Source organism: Sycon ciliatum, chromosome 5 (genome assembly GCF_964019385.1).
Source record: "Sycon ciliatum chromosome 5, ocSycCili1.1, whole genome shotgun sequence".
NCBI lineage: Eukaryota > Metazoa > Porifera > Calcarea > Leucosolenida > Sycettidae > Sycon > Sycon ciliatum.
The window spans coordinates 13,814,598-13,835,230 of NC_088647.1; the positions used below are offsets into that span (position 1 = coordinate 13,814,598).

Genomic DNA, 20,633 nt, shown 5'->3' on the forward strand with positions numbered 1-20,633 from the left:
CACTTGTGGCGTGCGTGATCACTGGGGCGTGCAAACTGACGGTCGCAGGTGTAGCAGGTGACGGGAGGGGGGATGCTGGGCATCTACCAGTGCTGAGTACGCCAAGCGCCAGGTGGAACGCGACTCGCATTCAGCTCACCATTCCCCCTCGAGGCCGCGAGAACGAAGGTCAGACATGATACAATCCTTCCAGCGCCGACGAGGGCCATGAGCTGGGCGACGCGACGGAAGCGTGCCAAAGAGAACTTGCTTCGGCGGCCGGTGGTCCTCCATCCGAGCAACATGTCCGAGCCATTCAAGGCGGCGGTGCTCCACCTTCGTGCGGATGGTGTCGGGATCACCCCACCTCACACGTAGTTGGTGATTGGTGATGTGGTCATCCCAGCATTCTTGGCGAGACACTCCCATGATCGAGCGGATGCATCGGTGGTGGAAGACAGAGAGCCGCTGCAAATCCCGTTGAAGAGGCGTCCAACACTCCGAACCGTACAGCAAGAGCGACAAGACACAGGCGTTGAACACACACCTCTTGATGTGGAGGTCCAGGTGCTTGTTGCCAAAGATGGACTTTTGCAAAGCGCCACACGCTCGGGAGGCATTCGCAATGCGGGAGTCAACATCGCAGGATGAACGGCCGCCGCTGTGAATTACCGAACCCAGATACTTGAATTCGGTGACACAGACAATGTCGACACCAGCTAGACTGAGAGGTACGCGGTCAGCAGCAGACACATCAGCACCAGCAACCAAAAACTTTGTCTTTGTGGCACTAACCGCGAGGCCGAATCCGGACGCCGTGTTGTCAAAGGTTGTCAATGCGACCTCGGCACCAGCTCTTGATGTAGCGAACAATGCCGAGTCATCAGCGAACTGAGCCTCCGTAGCGGTAGTGACAGGGTCGGTGCGGTGCGGTGAGACACTTCCTGTAGAGGTTACCAGTGTCAGAATTGTGCGAGAAGCTGAAACCAATACCAGGTACACCACCAACGCGCTGCTGCCATCTGCTTACCACGGCCCACATGAAAATGCAAACACACACACACACACACACACATTAACTACAACACACAGCAGCTTGCGGTTAGGAGGGTGCTGGCCAGCGAAGTGAGAGGCTATGGAGAGAGCAGGATCTTGGCGGAGCCAAGAGGATAGTCACGTCCGAAAGACGAAGACCGAGAGCCCTGAGTAACCGGAAATGAGCATGGCCAACACCCCTTTATTTACTTTATCAAAGTAAATGAGAGATGAGACATGGGAGGTGGGTGGGTGAAACACAACTATCTGGCAAGAGTGATCCACACACAGAACGGATCGAAATATATAACTAGGCAAACTTTAGCATGCCACGTTGAGTGCCCACGACGCATCGGGAAACATGCAGTGGTGCAAGAACAGAATGTACAGTGTTGTGCAGTGTGCGGTGGAGGTGGAGGGTGGATTTTGGCCGTGGTGTCGCGCTGGATACTGACGACGGGCACATCGTTGGCAGCACTATTGCTAGGTTCGCCACCCGCTCCAGAGATTGAGCTGGTAGTGTTACGCTTGCACTTGGAAGCTGGGTGGCGGCCTTGGCAAATATGGAACCTCCCGCAATTGCCGGGGCACCGGCCCGCATTGTAATTGCGGCATACTGGTCGTCCTGCGAAAACTGTGCTCGATGAGTTGCTGGCAAAGCCGGGGGCTGAAAGCTGTGGTATGGATGAAAAGGGCAGGGTCCGCTGATAGAAGGCGGATGTGCAGCGCCGCATGCCCAGCGGGCTGAACGAGCGCGTCCTGTTGTCGCCAGCTGCCACAGACTTGGCTCGATAACGTCTCACTTCAGTGATGGGTTGGCAGCAGCCTTGATGCGGAATTGCCGATCGTAATCCAGCCACCCTTCCGGCATGAATCGGCGATTGGCCTCAACAATTAGGCCCTGATTGGACAGCAACTCCGCTGTCCTGTGCGGAGCAACGTCGACCATGACCTGGACCAAGACGGTGAAGGCCTCAACCTGCGTCGCAAGATCATGAACATGCCTACTCTTGCCGCGAGCAGCGCTGGCTTCCACCACCCGCAATGGGTTCCCAACTGACATTTCAAATCTTAGCACACTCTGTGTGCGAGCGTGCAGCACAGAGCAAGACACAGTGGGTAGGAGCTCACTCAACTCGACGTGCTGACCCGTCACAATCCGCTCACGAATTTTAGTGCCCAGGTGTACAGCGAAAGACTTGCTGCTCCCTAAGCTGGCTGGGTGAGGGCCCGGGTGCGGATGAGGTTGCGAATCCACGGCCGCCAGAATTGTAGGTAGCGTCTCTGAAACCATCGAAACAATCGTGGAGCGCAAGGTCTGCGGAGTTATAGCTGACGTTGGTGACGCAGACGTCGCCAATGACTCGTGTTCTCTGCTGTCTGCTCCGCTCACTGCGCTCGGGGTAGAATGGCAGGATTCAGCGTGGTGAAGTACCTGAATCAGGCGATCGGCGAAGGCAGCTTTCCTGCCCAAAGTATTCAAACCCAAGAGCGAGAGTTCGCTGCGGAGACGCAGAACCGTCATGGCGCGAATTTCATTGACAGTAAAGGCAGCCATGGCTCGTGACAACAAGGATGAGAACGAGCAAAACACAAACTGTGAAACACAACGATCTGACAAGACTGATCCACACACAGAACGGATCGAAATATATAACTAGGCAAACTTTAGCATGCCACGACGCATGCCGCCTACGTTTAGCGTCGCGCATGAATGAATGCCACGTTGAGTGTCACGTTGAATGACACATAGATTGCCACGACGCATAGAGTACCATGTGAGCATGCACCAAGGCGTTTGACCGACATGGATACCGTTATGTACAGTGCACGTGACTGTAGCCAGCAGCAAAGCATGAGCATGCAGTAAAAGCGCTAGCAATCATAGCAGCATAGTTTGAGTGGTAGCACGAAGCAGCCGCGTGCACCCATTAATCTGCATTATTAGCATTATACACATACACACACACAGTGACACTGTTGCAGTGTTCACTGTCTTGCATGTGTTCATGAGTATTGCTGCCTGCACTTGTTGTCCTATCTTGTCCTAGTCTACAGACACAGCTGTGCTGGGCCCATATCAGGATGATGCTGCTTGGATTGGACTGCTCCATAAGGCTGCATCTGACTTTCCAGGTTATATACAGGTAAGGTTGAGCCACAGGACGAAGAGTATGCTATGTACATCTTACTCCCTGTGATGTTTTCTTTTTGATTTGTTCAAGTATTGTACGGTTACTCTAGGTGAAATCTCACTCAGAGTTCAAAGCTGGCGCCCCGAACCAGCTCCCAGTGTATGTGCATAGCTGTTGGTACGAGGCAGCTCATGCAGGCGAAATGCTTTTTGTCCATAAATAGGGAACGCCTGGAGTGTTCTCTTTCCACCGGCTTTAGTAGTCTGTCATGAAGTACTTGTATTTTGTGTGAAAGGAACAGAGTTTCAAGAATACTTCAATGTGTGACTGTGTGTTGCATGCAACAGGGTTATGTGTGGATTCTTGCACTGGTGGTGTTACGCATCTGGATTCATCGCTACCAGGTAAGACTTCTGGCTTAAAAAAAACGTGCTAAACTCTTTCACTACGTCAAGCGCAGACTTCTCACAGGAGGTGATTGTGTTACTTTGGAGGGTGAGAGAGAGAGAGAGGGCGGGGGAGGGTAGTGACACTTGGTCATCCTCTCTATGCTCTCTCTGTACATGTTGCTAAATTCGGACTAGAAACAATTTTCAGCTCAAGGACCACATATAAAGAAGTGCTGCAAACCTTATAGTTTTCTTGGAGCTTGTTTTTTGTGAACTGGTGGTGGCTGCATTTCAGATGTCTACCTGAGATTCTTGCAGAAGAACGTGTAAGAAGTCCAGTCTCACAAATAACTTGAATCTGTTGTGCCGTGTGTCTCTACGCTGTATCCTGCGATACCAGGCTGAAATAGTGGTGGTCATTCCCTCAGCCTTGCAACCTAGTGAATGTTAGTAGTGTAGTCTGAGCATAAGGTACTCTGTCTAAACATAGCTTGCTTTAGCTTGTTGAGTATTTGTGTCATTATACTTGTGCTGTCTTTCCCATTGCAGACAACAGTGAGAAATGACTTCAAGGAGGATAGGAATGAGGCTATCAGTTGCCATCTTGAGGCCAAAAGAAGGGAAAGAGAACAGGAGGCGCGTGAAGCGCAGGTGGACCCTGATGCACCGCTCGCCGCCGAAAGCCTGCATACCAGATCCACGGTGCCTGATCACTTATCAAAGGTCGAGGAGCGAGCGCTACTAGCCCGGCTTGAGGTCTACCCTGCTCCTGTAGCTGGTAGCATCTTTGCTGATGTGGATGCTCACGATGCTGATCAGGACTTGCTCTCTGCGATATGTTACCTGATAAACAACTTCTTCGAGTTGTTTGGCCAGGAGGTAAGTCAGTGGTATACTGCTCTGAATCATCTGTTGCAGCACCAGGGACGTTGGAAGATGTCCATGCATTCAATACTGCTTGTTTTTGCTGCTATGCTTCAATGACGTTATTGTTACGAATTTATTCTCGCGGTATTGCTGCTGCTGGTGTTGTTTTGGTCGTTGGTGTTGGTGGTGGTGGTGGTGGCGGTGGCGGTGGCGGTGGTGTTGTCATCGCTGCCACCATTGTCGTTGTGGTCATTTTTTGTTTTTGCAGATGGTCATCATCGTGTGTGGTATCGTTGTTGCTGTACGTCTGGACGGTGTAGCATTGGTGTATGGAGTGATGCTTGGCTTCCTAGTCAGTCCGTTGCGCCGTCACGTCACCGGTTTCTTCGCCTTGTTCACCATACTACTCATGCTTGTCCAGTATCTGCTGGTGCTCGGTGTTCCTCCCAGTGTCTGCTATGTGCAAGAAAACGGTAGGGTGTGAGTGGTTTGTGCTCGGGACAACTGGAATAATTACAGTGGAACTTGGAATAAGACGTACCCCTCAGGGAGTGGAAAAAATAATACTTAGTATCCGTGGTACATCTTATTCAAAGTTGACTCATGCGGGCCCACTAATACGATACATGTGCAGTATGTACAGAACTATATTTGACGTGTTGGGGGAGGCATGCATATGCTTGCATGGCACATCTGGGTGCGATACTACACAATAATCTGTTCCCTGCGTGCAATGGCAGTGTGGGGTTGATGTGAACACCATGTGCAAGTGTTTAGCTGTACGAAGTGTGTGCTCCCAACCTGTCCTTATTGGCCAGTCCATGCTTTCTTATGTCCCTGCTACCTGTCCCTCACTACGTACAGTGTGACTGCAATGCACTGTTGTTCCACTACAGGCTATCCGTGGTCCCCTATGCGCTGGCTGCACGCGGACGACGCTTCATTCGCACACCACTTCTACTTGACGGATCCCAACCATCCGCAGAACAAGTGGCTTCTCCTGGGTAAGGCGGCTGTCAGTCTACTGGTACCTGACCTGAGAGAGTACCTGACCTGAGAGAGAACGTTCAGGGTGTTAACAATTACAGCATAACCTGTCAAGGCGACTACTCTGATAAGGAGGCGACCACCTGTCCTAGAGGACCACTACAAATAGGACCAAGGGGTGTTATTCCCGTAGCTATGCAGAAGACGTTACTTCAGTAACGTCTGGCGCTAGCCAGGGTCCACACAGCTTTAATTTGGTATTTGTGTGTTTGTTTGTTTGTTTGTTTGTGTCACGCCTGGCGCTATCCCGTATCTGACGGCAAAAAAATCATAGGGATGTTATAAATTTTTCAATTCTCCTATTTTTTTTCAGGCATATCCTGGGATTCGAACCCGCACTATCGCCCTACATGCATTCCCCCATACACTTCGCATTCATACCCATTCTTCCAAGTTGCTTCACGTTATGATCTTGCGTTTGAAAGCCCTATTTGAATATTGCGGGCAGCTGTATGTGGCCAGCTGTGTTTGATGGTACGGTACGGGAGACGGTGTCGTATTACCCTCGATCGTACCTGTCCTGTACCTATCCCTACCGTACCGTACCATCAAAGACGGCTGGCCACAATGCATATTCAAATAGGGCTTTCAAATGCAAGATCATAATGTGAAACAACTTGGAAGAATTAGTATGTATGCGAAGTGTATCGGGGGATGCATGCAGGGCGCGATAGTGCGGGTTCGAATCCCAGGTTATGTCTTTAAAAAAAGGAATTTTTTAAAGAATTTTTAACATCCCTATGCTTTTTTTGTCTAGGTCATCAAGGCAAAAAAACATAGCGTAGGGCCCTGAGCTTCCAAGCTCTCTCGTTTCCAGTCAAATGACCCTGGATAAGAATGTTGTAGTCGTGAGTCTTACATTACTTCTCCATCACTGCATCAGCTCAACCGCCACCACTGGACCGCCTTTTTACACTCTTTTTATTGACGAATAACCAAGAACACGGAAAACGACTACATCTTGACAAGACGACAGACCAAAGACTAGCTCACACAGTTTCGTGCATGCGCACAACACCACCAACCAATAACGCGTGTCCACAGCGACCAAGACGAAACAAACACGTGACACCAAATCTACCACAAGAAGACCACCTGTACGTGGGGACCACACTTTGTAGGTCCCCTGAGCGGTCAGCTTAGACAGGTTTCACTATAATGCAGTGATAAAGCCAATCTTATCACACAATTTTTATGTGTGCCAGATCATTTTTTGTTGATTGTTCTGCTAAAGTCTGTGTTCTTGTCGCGTTTTGCAGCGGATTTCTTCCTGCTGCTCTGCCTCAGCACACAGTGGCATCATTACCGGGCTATTGCCCGCCGTGTCAAGCAGTCTGCAGCCACCAACCGAGCCAACAAGAAATACGCTAACTTTGATGCTGAACGATGTGCCACTGTGGATGGTGATGGTCAACCGACTCAGACCAGCAATCCCACTGAGCCTGGTGTACCCGACTTCACAGCTCTCAAGTATGTCTGTTTGCGGTGAAATCATGCGTTTTCTATGCTGGGTGCAGTCGTGCTCTTTCTGCTGGCTTAGATAGAGAGGTTGAGCTAACTGTGTGTGTCTGTTGCTATGTGTGTCGGTGTGTCTGTGTGCATGTGTGTCTGTGTGCATGTGTGTGTCTGTGTGTCTGTGTGTATGCGTGTGTGGTGGTTGTACTGTGTTGTTTTTGCTTCCTGGCAGTTCCTGGCTGGATTACACAAAGGTAGTGTTCACTTCCACGTCCTGTTGATATTGTGCATGCTTAGTCTTAGCCTTAGATACTGATCACATTTCAATAATTGGCTGCTGTTGTTCTGCTATAGTGCATGTTTAACTTGGTGTTTGTACTATTGGTGTCTATGAAATACATGTATATGACTACCACCTACTACTACCCACCCATTGACGTCAAGCGTGTGTGTGTGCGTGCGCGTGTATGCGTGCATGTGTGTGTGTGTGTGTGTGTGTGTGTGTGTGTGTGTGTGTGCGCGTGCGCGTGCATGTGTGTGTGTGTGTGTGTGTGTGTGTGTGTGTGTGTGTGTGTGTGTGTGTGTGTGTGTGTGTGTGTGTGTGTGTGTGTGTGTGTGTGTGTGTAGAGCATTGTTTGTTGCTGCATTGCTGCAGCGTGCAACATACTTCTATTATTTGGTTACATGTGGAGACTCACTGATTTCTTTGTGTGTGTGTTTTTGCCCCCTGTCTAGTTACCTGTAATATCACAGCGTACATGTTTTAACATGCTGCTCCTGCTTCCGCTGTCTTTGTCTGTGTGTGCTGTAGAATCTTATCTTTCAGCACTTTTTCTGGATAACCCTCGTCATCGTCTTTTTCGCTGGAGCAGCCAGAAACAGCATCCTCTGTCTGGGCTACCTCCTGTTTGCCTTCGTCTTCCTATGGATGGGCACTGACCAACTGCATGATCCTAAGCCCGACCAGCCCAGTGATGAAGAGAAACGACGAAAGGCGTCACGAAAGGGAGATAAGCATAGACAATCCAGAAAGAGAACTGGGTCACGCACGGAGCTGCCAGCCAGGTAAGGGGTAATGCAGTAGCACTCCCCTTATCCAGGCAGGTTGGGACCACGTCACAGGGTAGTGCACGTCAGTAGGAATTTTCCGTAATGCAGAACAAACATACTTATGGCATGTAAGTAGACCCCTTTAGTTTTTTAATCCAATCTTTTTGGGGCCTGTCTTGGCTGTTTTTCATTGAAAAGCCGATTTTGTGACTCTAGTCAGAAAGGTGCCCGGTACCCGAGTTAGAGGTTTACTGTGGTCTTTCATAGGGGGAAAAGGATCCTACAAGTCAGTGTGGGTGTAAGGAACAATCAATAGATATATGCAGCGTGACACAGCATGCCTTCATTAGGTGTTTGTGGTTCATTGATTCAGCGTGGCCATCTGTCTCTGCCTGGAGACTTGTGCGATTTTCCAACGAAACTAGTCATGCCCCCCCCCCCCCCTCTCTTCCCCTAAGCTCTTTGCTTGGAATTAGCAATCTGCCCACGGTGATATCATGTATGTAGTGCAGCAGGCAGCTTGTGTGTCTTGTTCGAATTGCTTGACATTCTTTTTGTGTTTTTCTGTGCTCAGTGGTGGTCAAGCTCAAGTTGATGGTGCAGACACCATGCACTCATCTGATCAAGCTCAGAACACGACAAAGGACAGTGGAGCAACAGAGACAAAACGAAAGAAGCCGTCCTTCGTTCGGAGGTAATATTCAGTCGAGGAAAAAACATTTATTTGCACTGTGTATGAGAGGCCCGTTGATAACAATTACCATGACCTTGTGATAGGAGATCAGAATTTTTTTAATCTTGCGTCGATTTTAGTACTCGCTGTGTCTGCGGGTCCCAAGATATGAAAATTGTCACAGAGCTACATGAACACAATTTGATATTTTAATAAACTGTGTCACCTGCAAGGGACTACAGTACTGTCGGGCGCCGAAGAACAAACAGGCTAGGATTTCACCAAGCAACTGTGCATAGACTGTAGTACATGAAAATAAGAACGCCCTAGGCTAGGAGGCTGACCCCCCCCCCCCCCCCCCCCCCCCCCCCCGTTCTTCGGCACCCGACACTGTACTGTATGTGTCTACTGCAGTGATACATGTATTCCACAATGCAACTTGTGCACCATACTGGTGATACATGTATTCCGCAATGCACTTGTGCACCATACTGGGCCAGCAGCTTTGCTAGCTTTGGGCGTAGGGAGCACTTAAAAGTCGTCAATTTTCAACCAAATATCCACGTGCCTTTTCCATGCATCGGCGTCGACATTTTCAAAGTTGTTCCTACACATCCTGTGATGTGCAATGCACGGCCAAACTCTCTACTATGATCCCTGTGTATGGTAAGGAATCTGTTGTCTCGTTCATCCAGTGCATTTGTCCAATTACAAAGCTACCAAGTGCAGCATAGGTGGGCAAGTAAAATGCAGAAACTGTTTGCTCCATCCAAGGTGCAATGGTACTTTACTGCTGTGTTGTGTGCTCAGGTGGAAAATTCTGCTGTGGTACACTTATTTTGTGATCCTAGTCAAGACAGCTCTTCAGGTACGTTGATGCTGCCGTCTGATTCATCCACACACGTCCGAAACCTGTGTGTGTGTGTGTGTGTGTGTGTGTGTGTGTGTGTGTGTGTGTGTGTGTGTGTGTGTGTGTGTGTGTGTGTGTGTGTGTGTGTTAAACCCCTGGCTGCTGCAACATATCTGGTTGGATCGGGACATGTATTTACGTTTTGTGTATCGCGTGCCATAAGTTCTCTTTTTTAACTCCTTGCCAATCCTATAAACTCACTGCGCAATTACTTCTCTATACACACACGTACACAGACATATACGTACACACACATGTACACACATGCATACATACATACATACATACATACACACACGTACACACACACACACACACACACGCACACACACACACACACACACACACACACACACACACATACGCACACACACGCACACACACACACATACGCACACACACGCACACACACACACACACACACACACACACACACACACATACACACACACACACACACACACACACACACACATACACACACACACACACACACGCACGCACGCACACATGTGTACAACAGTCAATGAAGATGTGTAAGGTCCGATGTCAGGTTCGTGTGTGTGTGTGTGGCTTTGTGTGGTGTGGTGTTCTCTCTGAACTGACTGCAGATATGGGCATGTGTGGACTTTGGTGATGGTGGGCTGAACTGCATCAAGGAGAACAAAAGTGGACTGTGCATTTTTGCAAGGCTTCTATCACTGGTGTGCTTGAAGCCACTGGAGGGTACTCAGACACAGGGTAAGAATGTGATTTCTCTAGCCTATACTGTATACTGTACCTCTGGCGGCTGTGCAGATTTGATTCTTCTCTTGATATGCAACGTTCTGTAATGGACCTCATGCAGCCAGAAACTTTGTCCTTGAAGGGAAGGCGTGTGCGGGAAGCAATCAGTTATTGGGCCAACTCTTCTACATGGACCCTGTTGTCCTTACGATTAACTATGCGTTGAAAGTCGCTAGGGATACATAGAAATCCACCACTTGAGCCATCCTTAACGTGGTTAACTACAGGAGCACCGGATGGTTGAGAAGTATGGGACTGTGCGAGAGAATGTTCGCCACTCCACGTAGAAGTAAGCGAACCCAGCCACTTGCTTGCTGTGTCACTGAACACTACCTTTGAGCAAGCCTCGTTCGCAAGCTGCTATCCAGCGCTTTGGTATGCTTGGGCTGCTTCGACAAACCGGCTTTCCACCGAGCCAAGCACAAACCTTACTCCTCCACGCTCATCGTGTTTCGGCTTCTTGCATTCTGGGATGTTGTAAAACGGCTGTTTGTCATGTACATGTAGTATTCTCTTATATGTTGCAGTTTCTTTCCAATACCCATCGCAGGTGGCATTGGGAGGACAGTGTTCGAAGTATCCTCAATTGCCTTGGAAGTAGTATTCATAGGGTAAAGGTGTTCCTAGGACATTGATAAGAAGGCAACCTGCTTTCGAGTAACTTTCAGGGAAGAGGATGCCAGCATAGCATCCTGCCTTTTCCCCAGCCAATTTCCCATGTCACAACCATTCCAATGTAGCTCGTAATCCTTGTTCGGAAGACGATGCCAGCGTAGCATCCTGTCATTTCCCCAGCCAATTTCCCGTGTCACGGCCATTCCAGTGCAGCTGGGTAAAGCGGGATTCACAGAAGCTTTTTTGCGATGCGACACGCGATACGACAGCCGCGAAACCGGGAAATCCCCAAATCGCAGCCATCTCACACCCCACGCAACTGCCGCAATTGGGCCATCGCAGAAGTTGAGCTTGGCTCAACTTTTGCGATGCGACAAGCGATTTGGCATACAATTTTGACCTTTTCAACAGCAAAATTGTACAAAGGTTCAGGAGTTGCCTATAAATTTGTACAAGTTGTACCAAACCACGCGAATACCGTGGTGACGTACCCACCTGCATTGAACTTCGCGCCAAATCAGCAAGGCGTTGTCGCATCACTGACTTCTTCTGTGAATGTAGGGATCTCAGCGCGTGAACTGCGCAGCCAGTCTGCGCAGGTGAGATTTTCGATCCCAAACGCGTCCAGTGCAGAAATCGTGGAAAAGAACATTTTTTCGAAATAAATCAAGTTGAAGAAGACAGTAGAAATGGCTGAATATTGCGTCCAGGAAAGCACGTTCTACGGCCATCTCCAAGCTACCAATCTCCCAGACACTCTCTCAGAGGAACTATGGAGGGTCAAAGAGCACAATCTTTCACTCTTGGACGCAGCGTGAACACCTCTTCTACTGAGCGCGATGTCTTCTCTCCGAGTGATAATGGCGGCGATGTTCGCGATGGCTGATGCACTGAAAATCGAAGTTAGGACAATCTAACCGGAGAAAACGTCTGAATTTTTGACTGAATCCTCTCTGAAGTGGGTTCTTGCCGCATGGAAAATTATAGGAAAATCAACCGGGGCAATAACGCCTTGGCCACGCTGTCCTTCGGCGGGAATTACAAAGTATGTTCGAACGACGATGAAGATGACGATTCCGCTAGTGTCCACCGCGTCCCCTAGTGTCGAAAATCGACCGTCGCCATTTTTCTGCTGTGTCCGCGAGCTGCACTCAAAACTCGATGACGCAATGTATGCGCAAACACCATGCGCACTGCACGCGCTGAGATCCCTAGTGAATGGTATTTCGCGAGTTCGCATCGCACGCGTCCGTCGCAGATCACAGTCATTAACCAATTAGCATCTAGCAAAAACCGGTTGCCGACTAAATAACTACATTGGTGATATAATCCTGGAACATTCTGGACCATTCTGGAACATTCTAGAACATTCTGGAACATTCTAGACCATTCTGGAACATTCTGCAACACTCTAGAACATTCTAGAACATTATTACAAGCGGCCAATCACAGTGCACAGCAGACAGGCATACGGGTTAAGTGAGATAAACGGGTTTTACCATACACACAACTCAAAAGCGACCCACGAACGACTCGTGGAAAAGGGTAGCAACGTGCGGATACAGAACGTGCAAGAAAAGAGTGGAACAGTGTTACAGGCAGCAGCAGTACAGGCTGAAATTTTAATGCGCCCGAAATGGGTTTTAGCCCCGGGAGGCCGAAATTTATACGCGCTGAAAATTTGTAGATTTACAGTAGCTGGTTTTGTGATGCATGTGCGTGTGTACATGTCTGTGGCTATGTGTGCGCAGATGGTGATGCTGTTGGCTTGACACTGGACGTTGTCAGCTTGGCGTTCTTGCTCTTTCAGATCCGTATCTTCAACAGCCCACACTTTGTGCACGTACAGAACCACTTGAACCTGTTTGCCAAGTTTGCCGACAAGTAAGCCGCCCCGCCCCGCACCCACGCTGTCCATCTATCCTCCTGGATGATCTGCTAGCTTTGAATGATGTGGCTTTCCCTTGCTCGTTGCATTTGTTTGCCATGGACATGTCAATGTGTGTGTGCATGTTGGATGGTTATCAGTGGCATGATTGACCTTCCTTTAACAGTATTGTACTGCCTCATTCTTCATTCCATTTGGCCTAAGCGAAGACTAGCCAAGCTTGCTTGGCGATGTCAACACGAAAAGGCTGATGATGATGTACGGCCGAAATGCTTGGCTATAAGCTTGTTTCTATGCTGACGCATATACATTATATGTGCATTGATGTGTGCCTATGTTGATGTGTGCCTCAGTGATGTTGATGTGTGCCTCAGTGATGTTGATGTGTGCCTATGTTGATGTGTGCCTCAGTGATGTTGATGTGTGCCTCAGTGATGTTGATGTGTGCCTATGTTGATGTGTGCCTATGTTGATGTGTGCCTCAGTGATGTTGATGTGTGCCTATGTTGATGTGTGCCTCAGTGATGTTGATGTGTGCCTCAGTGATGTTGATGTGTGCCTATGTTGATGTGTGCCTATGTTGATGTGTGCCTATGTTGATGTGTGCCATGTTGATGTGTGCCTCAGTGATGTTGATGTGTGCCATGTTGATGTGTGCCTATGTTGATGTGTGCCTCAGTGATGTTGATGTGTGCCATGTTGATGTGTGCCTATGTTGATGCTGTCCTGTACTGTCACAGTGGTGTTGGCCTCATGCGGACGCTGTTAGCACAGAGGCTCAACGCTCAGAAGAGATACGAGAGCGAAATGGAAACGGACATCAAAAAGCAGTACGTACATTTCAGACATGTCACTAAACCGTATGATAGCAAGAAGGCTTGCGCTTAGGGCCCTCACTAAATCACTATGCCTACACTCTTGGCCGCCCCCACTGCCCCAGATATTATCGTAATTCTTTTGGTCACGTGGTATAATATATCACGTGACCATATATTATATGTGTATGAACCATGCAGGAGTGCATGAAACCCAGGGTGTGCAGCTCGAACGTGTTGCTATCACGGCGAAATTCCTACATCATATTAGTGATGCCGTGCGAAACGTTACAAGCAGGATTCAAGCTGGTCTCCTGCTGCACAACTGCAGCTCAGTTGTACACACTGCGCCACTTCCCAGTTCCCGCCGCATATTGCACCATGTATGATGTAATCCAGGAAGTGTGCCGTGACAGATGCCCATGCAGAAAAGTCAGAAGCTGCACAGTCTTGGTATTCATCTACTCTATGTCTTTGGCGGGCATAGCTTTGGGAATAGTAAATACTAACCTTCTTATCGTGTTGCCTGGTCACTTCCGATACAGTAGGGAGGTTTCGTTCCCACGTAACGGAAACGCGTACGTGGTTGATCCACGTAAAGTGGATGAAGGGCACCCACGTTGCAATGTTGTGTTTAGTCACACGGAACAAACAAAAGCATAAAGCGAAAGGCCCAAACCTGATCAAAGACGAAGCTACCCGGGCCAAAGAAGCTCATCCAATATTTTGATTTCGTGCTTCGGAAACTTCTTCAGCTGAGCACCCTCACAGCTCGCACAATGCGCTCCATTCTGATTTTCACACACGTTCTGGCGGAACGTGGGTGAGCCTCCATACACGGTATGTCGTGAATCAGAAAACATGTGTACGTGGGTCACTGAGTATCACGTGGTACACACACGTAAAGTACCCACGGATTACGTGGGACTAAACCTCCCTACAGTCCATTTCAAAACTATAGACGCGTACCTAGGCAAAAACCGTTATGCCAGCATCTATACCACATAAAATCTGTGATCACTTTGTGCATCAATTTTTCCAAATTGGGCGTCTGTTATCCAATCGTTTAGAAACTATAATGAGAGTAATTGTGGAGCGATCCTGAGCAATATTCCGAAAACTATTCTCAAAAAGGTCCAGCCAAATTTGAAATATTTCAAAAACCCTACGCGTCTATAGTTTTGAAATGGACTGTAGTGACTCCATGTCCACCACGTGTGTGTAAAAGAAAAAAAGAAAGAAAAAAGATTTTTAGCAGAGGATGGTTTCGATCCATCGACCTCTGGGTTATGGGCCCAGCACGCTTCCGCTGCGCCACTCTGCTGACCATACTATCTTGCTCTCAATGTCCGATATGAGATGATGGCTTGCATCATCTTGTTTGATAGTCCAGTGTGCTTACCAGTACCGTAATGTCGCGTATAAAAGCAGATGCTTACATCACTGGAAGTTAGCAAACATAGATGCATGTATGTGAATTGTGTTTCAAGTCTGTGCTTCTGTGCATTTAAAAATCATAGATGCATGAAAACTAGCGGAATTCTAAACCTTTGCTGAAATCCACCCTTTGTTTCAAGTAAAATCATGCAGGCAGCCTCGGGAAGGGAACTCCATCTTGAAATTAGAATTCCCCGCAGATGATGAAAATTACGGAAAGGCAACCGTGTCAGCACACGTGCCACCGCAAACGGATCTGATCAACAGCAATGCATGCACCGCTTTATCTCCTGGCGTGGTCGCCATGGCAACGGTCGGGAAGGGTTCGGCAGGTTCTCCCACACGCTGACCACTGATCATTACGAAACGACTGCCCGGCTCTACTTTTACCCGTTCTCCATCATCTGCAGCCCTGGGCAACATAACAGGCGTGTCGTCCTGGCGACCAAGAAACGGTGCATCTTGGAGCGCCGCACGCAGATCTCGAATTTCTCTCGTCTCCTCGCGCACTGACGCCAGCGACGGCGTTGCCCCTCTCAGCGGCGATTGCTTGGGACTGGGAGTCTGCCTGGTCGACGCTGCCAGACTCGCTCTGCTGCTCCTGATGAGCACACTCCTGGCCAATTCCATGGCATCTGAATACTGGCCTTCCAGCTGCTTGTACTGCTTCTGGAGACCAGCATGTCTCCTAGAGTCAGTGTCCACCACCGCTTCCATGTACTCCATGATGACCTTCTTGGTCTCCTGGTACGCTATTGTCAAGTCGCTTCTCCATGCCTTTACGTCCTCCTGGTTCGGCACCTCATTTGTTGACTCCACTGTCAAATTTCTCCTGGTATTCGTGAAATCCGTTTTCAGCTCTCGCTTTTTCCGTGCGAGGTCTTCCAGTTTTACATCCATGATGGCTCCGTGACAACCATCCTCTGCTACCAATGGTTTGGAGTTGACAGGAGGGCATGCACATCGAAACCACGCCTTGTCAACGACCCGTTCTTTCTCAGTTTTTAACGACCCCTACTCAGCCAAGAACAAAACAACAACGAAGCACAACGACACACCAACGCTGATGTGGCATCGCAAATCCCGTACCGTGCACGCAGGCACTGGGTTGAAACAGAAGAAAGATGCGCTGCAAGCGTGCCAAGCAGCGAGTAAGTACACAATGCGTACTCATGCCAGTCATGGCAACGGAAGATAAATTATGGAGATCGATCCGCGCGTGGTTCGATCGAGAGCAGAGTACGAAAAAAGCACACATTCAAACTGTGCAACAGAAGCAGAATTACTAGAAGAGGAAAGCGAAAAGGAACACTTGTCGTTCAGTGAAGTGCTTCTGTCCAAGGGTGCTCGCACCCGACGGGGTGACAGCGCCCCTAGTCAGACAATACAAGGCAAACGAAATATAAATTAGCTGAGTCACAGCGCGGGACTCCGAAACGAAAACCGGTGAGTATGTAAATATTAAATGTTCGTACTTGCTGTACAACGTAACAATTGCTCAAAATCATAACGTAATTTCAAACTAGCACTCGTAGAATTGTAGTTCGAATGTGCCACTCGATTATAGTAACAACGACAAAGAGATACTCTTTCACTGCAGGTTGAATCGCTGTGAAAGTGTGCTAAAAAGAAAAAAATGAAGAAAAAAAGTTAGCAGAGGATGGTTTCGATCCATCGACCTCTGGGTTATGGGCCCAGCACGCTTCCGCTGCGCCACTCTGCTTCCCACACACTATCACCAAGAGTGCATGAACAAGAGTGTAACTCGGCATCTATGCTGCATAAAACCACTCCCAGGGCGATGTTTTTGTTGTTTTTTTTTATGGTCATTATGAGCCATAGAAGAACCCGTCGTAGTGTTGGGTGCGAGGCCAAATCACCGTGTCATTGAGGTGATACGGTTCAACGTTGCTTTCTGACCACCTCACCAATCTGGCTGCTGTGTCGTTTGCTGCACTTGTCCTGTTTGTCTCTTTCAGTGTCAAGTATCTGGAGGATCACCCTGATGAATTTCAAATTCTTTATGAAGGCAGTAGGTAGCATTCTGCTCTGTTCAGAACTTAGATTGTGCAAGTCAGGTATTTAGATGCTTCATTTGTGCAGCTTGACTGCGATGCTTTCTGTATCCGGCTTTGTTTGATGCACCAGGTCATTTTGGATGCTCAGCTGCTTTACATTCAGCCATGTTGCCAGATATTGGTCTTGTTCCGCTCTTCATTTCGTTGCACATTGACGCCCTGTTGCATCTCCTATGGTGTCTCGATGTACTGTGTCTGTTCTGCGCAGCATTCATACCGGATCATTGGCAGCAGCCCAGCCGGGTCAAGTCTGAAAGTCCCGAGAAGACCGCCGAGTCGTCGAGCCGAGGCATTGCATCGTCGACCACACACCAGCTTGGCAAGCTACGCAGTGGCGGTGGTGTAGCACCAGCTCTATCCTTTGCTGCACCAGTGGGTGGCAGTGAGATTGATGGTGGTGGTGAAGAGGAAATGATCATGTATCCCGCTGTTCTCGGTACAGAAGGTACATACTATGTCGTATTTTGTAGTCACTGTACCATGCACACACACGCGCGCACACACACACACACACGCATGCACGCACACACGCACGCACGCGCGCGCGCGCACACACACACACACATACACACACACACACACACACACGCACGCACGCACGCACCCCCACCCCCCACCCCCCTCACACACACGCTGCAACTGTTGCAACCACCATGCCACTGCTCTGAATATCTGGTATCATTTATGTATGTGTTTGCCATGTTGTAGAAGGCCGACCATCTTCCTAAGTGTTTTGTTGCAGTCCTTGCCATGAAAAGACCTTTGCAAGTGCTATCATGCACAGCCACTCACAAACATTATACTTTGGCGTGTGTCTCTAACATTATTACCGACTGCTATGTGCTGTATGAGACGGACAACACACATACTTACCAGTTACCAGTCAGTATAGTAACCGCATTCCCACATATCGGGTTAAGTGTGCGTGCGTTGCCGTATGAAGGCAGCTGATTCTTGTTGGTGGAGAGTAAGAGTTTTGGACATGTACCGTGAATGTGAATCCTGTTGCTGTGTGCTTGAAGAGATTATAACACTGACCAGTTACAGCCTGTTACTGTGTGCTTGGAGAGATTATAACACTGACCAGTTACAGCCTGTTACTGTGTGCTTGGAGAGATTATAACACTGACCAGTTACAGCCTGTTACTGTGTGCTTGGAGAGATTATAACACTGACCAGTTACAGCCTGTTGCTGTGTGCTTGAAGAGATTATAACACTGACCAGTTACAGCCTGTTACTGTGTGCTTGGAGAGATTATAACACTGACCAGTTACAGCCTGTTACTGTGTGCTTGGAGAGATTATAACACTGACCAGTTACAGCCTGTTGCTGTGTGCTTGGAGAGATTATAACACTGACCAGTTACAGCCTGTTGCTGTGTGCTTGGAGAGGAGACCCAGCACCGGCTGATTACGGTGACGTTGTTGATTGTTGTGAACAGAGACAGATGAGACAGATGGTGAACATGCTGACGATGTTGATGAGGAGCAGGAGGATGACGATGAGCCCATGAGCGAGGATGCCTTTGATAGCTATGTGCAGCGCATGAGTGTGCCGCGCAAGATCAAAAAAGCCGTCGATGAATTCTTTGATGCAGTAAGTTGATCTATAGGGCATTGCACAACCCGCTTTGCTGGTATTGCAGGATTTGTGTTCAAGATAGAATTCTATAATTACCATGCATGAGATTCGGGAAATATATCCTGATCCGGTTTGTGTGGGAAAGCAAGTTTTGCATGTACTTTGGTGCCATTGCAGGCAGGTTTGTTTACCCTTCAGCTTTGGTTCAGCTTTGTATGTAAGCGCTTGTGGAAGGTTGTGGCGAGTACCGTGTGTGTGTGTGTGCGTGTGTGCGTGCGTGCGCGGGCGGGCGGGCGTGGGCGGGCATGCGTGTGTGTGTGTGTGTGTGTGTATGTATGAAGTATTTTGACTGCTCAGACTTGCCTGTAAGTACCCAGTGTCTTAGTATGCTCTCTGCATGCTCTCTTTTCACCTGTAGGATTCATACCTATACACTCGTACACAGACTGTCCACTGGCATACCAGTACCAGTACCAGTACTGCCAAGTACACGTTTGTGTGCAGATAGCATGTGTTTGTGTGCGTGCGTGTGTGCGTGCGTGTGTGTCAAACTTGTGCAGACAATCATTCGCTGGCTGGACGAGGTATCCTTTGACTACCTGTATGTGGAAACTCGCCTGCGCCGCTTGATGCACAAAGAGAAGATCAAACAACAGAAAGCCCAAGGTACGTACTACATATAGTACAGTGTAGCTGGAAACTAACTTCATGCAGTACATGGCTACGTCTGGCTGGAAACTAACTCCATGCAGTACATGGCTAGGTCTGGCTGGAAACTAACTTCATGCAGTACATGGCTACGTCTGGCTGGAAACTAACTCCATGCAGTACATGGCTACGTCTGGCTGGAAACTAACTCCATGCAGTACATGGCTAGGTCTGGCTGGAAACTAACTTCATGCAGTACATGGCTACGTCTGGCTGGAAACTAACTTCATGCAGTACATGGCTACGTCTGGCTGGAAACTAACTTCATGCAGTACATGGCTAGGTCTGGCTGGAAACTAACTCCATGCAGTACATGGCTACGTCTGGCTGGAAACTAACTTCATGCAGTACATGGCTACGTCTGGCTGGAAACTAACTTCATGCAGTACATGGCTACGTCTGGCTGGAAACTAACTTCATGCAGTACATGGCTACGTCTGGCTGGAAACTAACTTCATGCAGTACATGGCTAGGTCTGGCTGGAAACTAACTCCATGCAGTACATGGCTACGTCTGGCTGGAAACTAACTTCATGCAGTACATGGCTACGTCTGGCTGGAAACTAACTTCATGCAGTACATGGCTACGTCTGGCTGGAAACTAACTTCATGCAGTACATGGCTACGTCTGGCGGGAAACTAACTTCATGCAGTACATGGCTACGTCTGGCTGGAAACTAACTTCATGCAGTACATGGCTACGTCTGGCTGGAAACTAACTTCATGCAGTACATGGCTAGGTCTGGCTGGAAACTAACTCCATGCAGTACATGGCTAGGTCTGGCTGGAAACTAACTTCATGCAGTACATGGCTACGTCTGGCTGGAAACTAACTTCATGCAGTACATGGCTAGGTCTGGCTGGAAACTAACTCCATGCAGTACATGGCTACGTCTGGCTGGAAACTAACTTCATGCAGTACATGGCTACGTCTGGCTGGAAACTAACTTCATGCAGTACATGGCTACGTCTGGCTGGAAACTAACTTCATGCAGTACATGGCTACGTCTGGCGGGAAACTAACTTCATGCAGTACATGGCTACGTCTGGCTGGAAACTAACTTCATGCAGTACATGGCTACGTCTGGCTGGAAACTAACTTCATGCAGTACATGGCTAGGTCTGGCTGGAAACTAACTCCATGCAGTACATGGCTAGGTCTGGCTGGAAACTAACTTCATGCAG

At 48.7% G+C, this 20,633-nt stretch overlaps 1 protein-coding gene and 2 non-coding genes across 4 annotated transcripts in view; 1 reads left to right on the forward strand and 2 right to left on the reverse strand.

Moving 5' to 3' along the window:
- Window positions 1-20,633, forward strand: part of LOC135817699 (piezo-type mechanosensitive ion channel component 1-like) — a 58,010-nt gene that overhangs the window by 22,360 nt on the left and 15,017 nt on the right. Inside the window, exons 18-34 of one of the 2 annotated variants that reach the window (XM_065330930.1) lie at window positions 3,066-3,161; window positions 3,497-3,553; window positions 4,088-4,417; window positions 4,674-4,878; window positions 5,302-5,409; window positions 6,712-6,922; window positions 7,140-7,161; window positions 7,719-7,972; window positions 8,532-8,651; window positions 9,441-9,498; window positions 10,152-10,281; window positions 12,693-12,825; window positions 13,570-13,659; window positions 17,061-17,113; window positions 17,368-17,604; window positions 18,602-18,756; window positions 19,302-19,407. In XM_065330930.1, the coding sequence (XP_065187002.1) occupies window positions 3,066-3,161; window positions 3,497-3,553; window positions 4,088-4,417; window positions 4,674-4,878; window positions 5,302-5,409; window positions 6,712-6,922; window positions 7,140-7,161; window positions 7,719-7,972; window positions 8,532-8,651; window positions 9,441-9,498; window positions 10,152-10,281; window positions 12,693-12,825; window positions 13,570-13,659; window positions 17,061-17,113; window positions 17,368-17,604; window positions 18,602-18,756; window positions 19,302-19,407 (2,365 nt within the window). The remainder of the gene's footprint in view (window positions 1-3,065; window positions 3,162-3,496; window positions 3,554-4,087; window positions 4,418-4,673; window positions 4,879-5,301; window positions 5,410-6,711; window positions 6,923-7,139; window positions 7,162-7,718; window positions 7,973-8,531; window positions 8,652-9,440; window positions 9,499-10,151; window positions 10,282-12,692; window positions 12,826-13,569; window positions 13,660-17,060; window positions 17,114-17,367; window positions 17,605-18,601; window positions 18,757-19,301; window positions 19,408-20,633) is intronic. The other variant, XM_065330931.1, reaches the window with a different exon arrangement.
- On the reverse strand, window positions 14,897-14,968 carry Trnam-cau (transfer RNA methionine (anticodon CAU)). Its single transcript has one exon. It is a non-coding gene; the product is annotated as a tRNA-Met (tRNA).
- On the reverse strand, window positions 16,733-16,804 carry Trnam-cau (transfer RNA methionine (anticodon CAU)). Its single transcript has one exon. It is a non-coding gene; the product is annotated as a tRNA-Met (tRNA).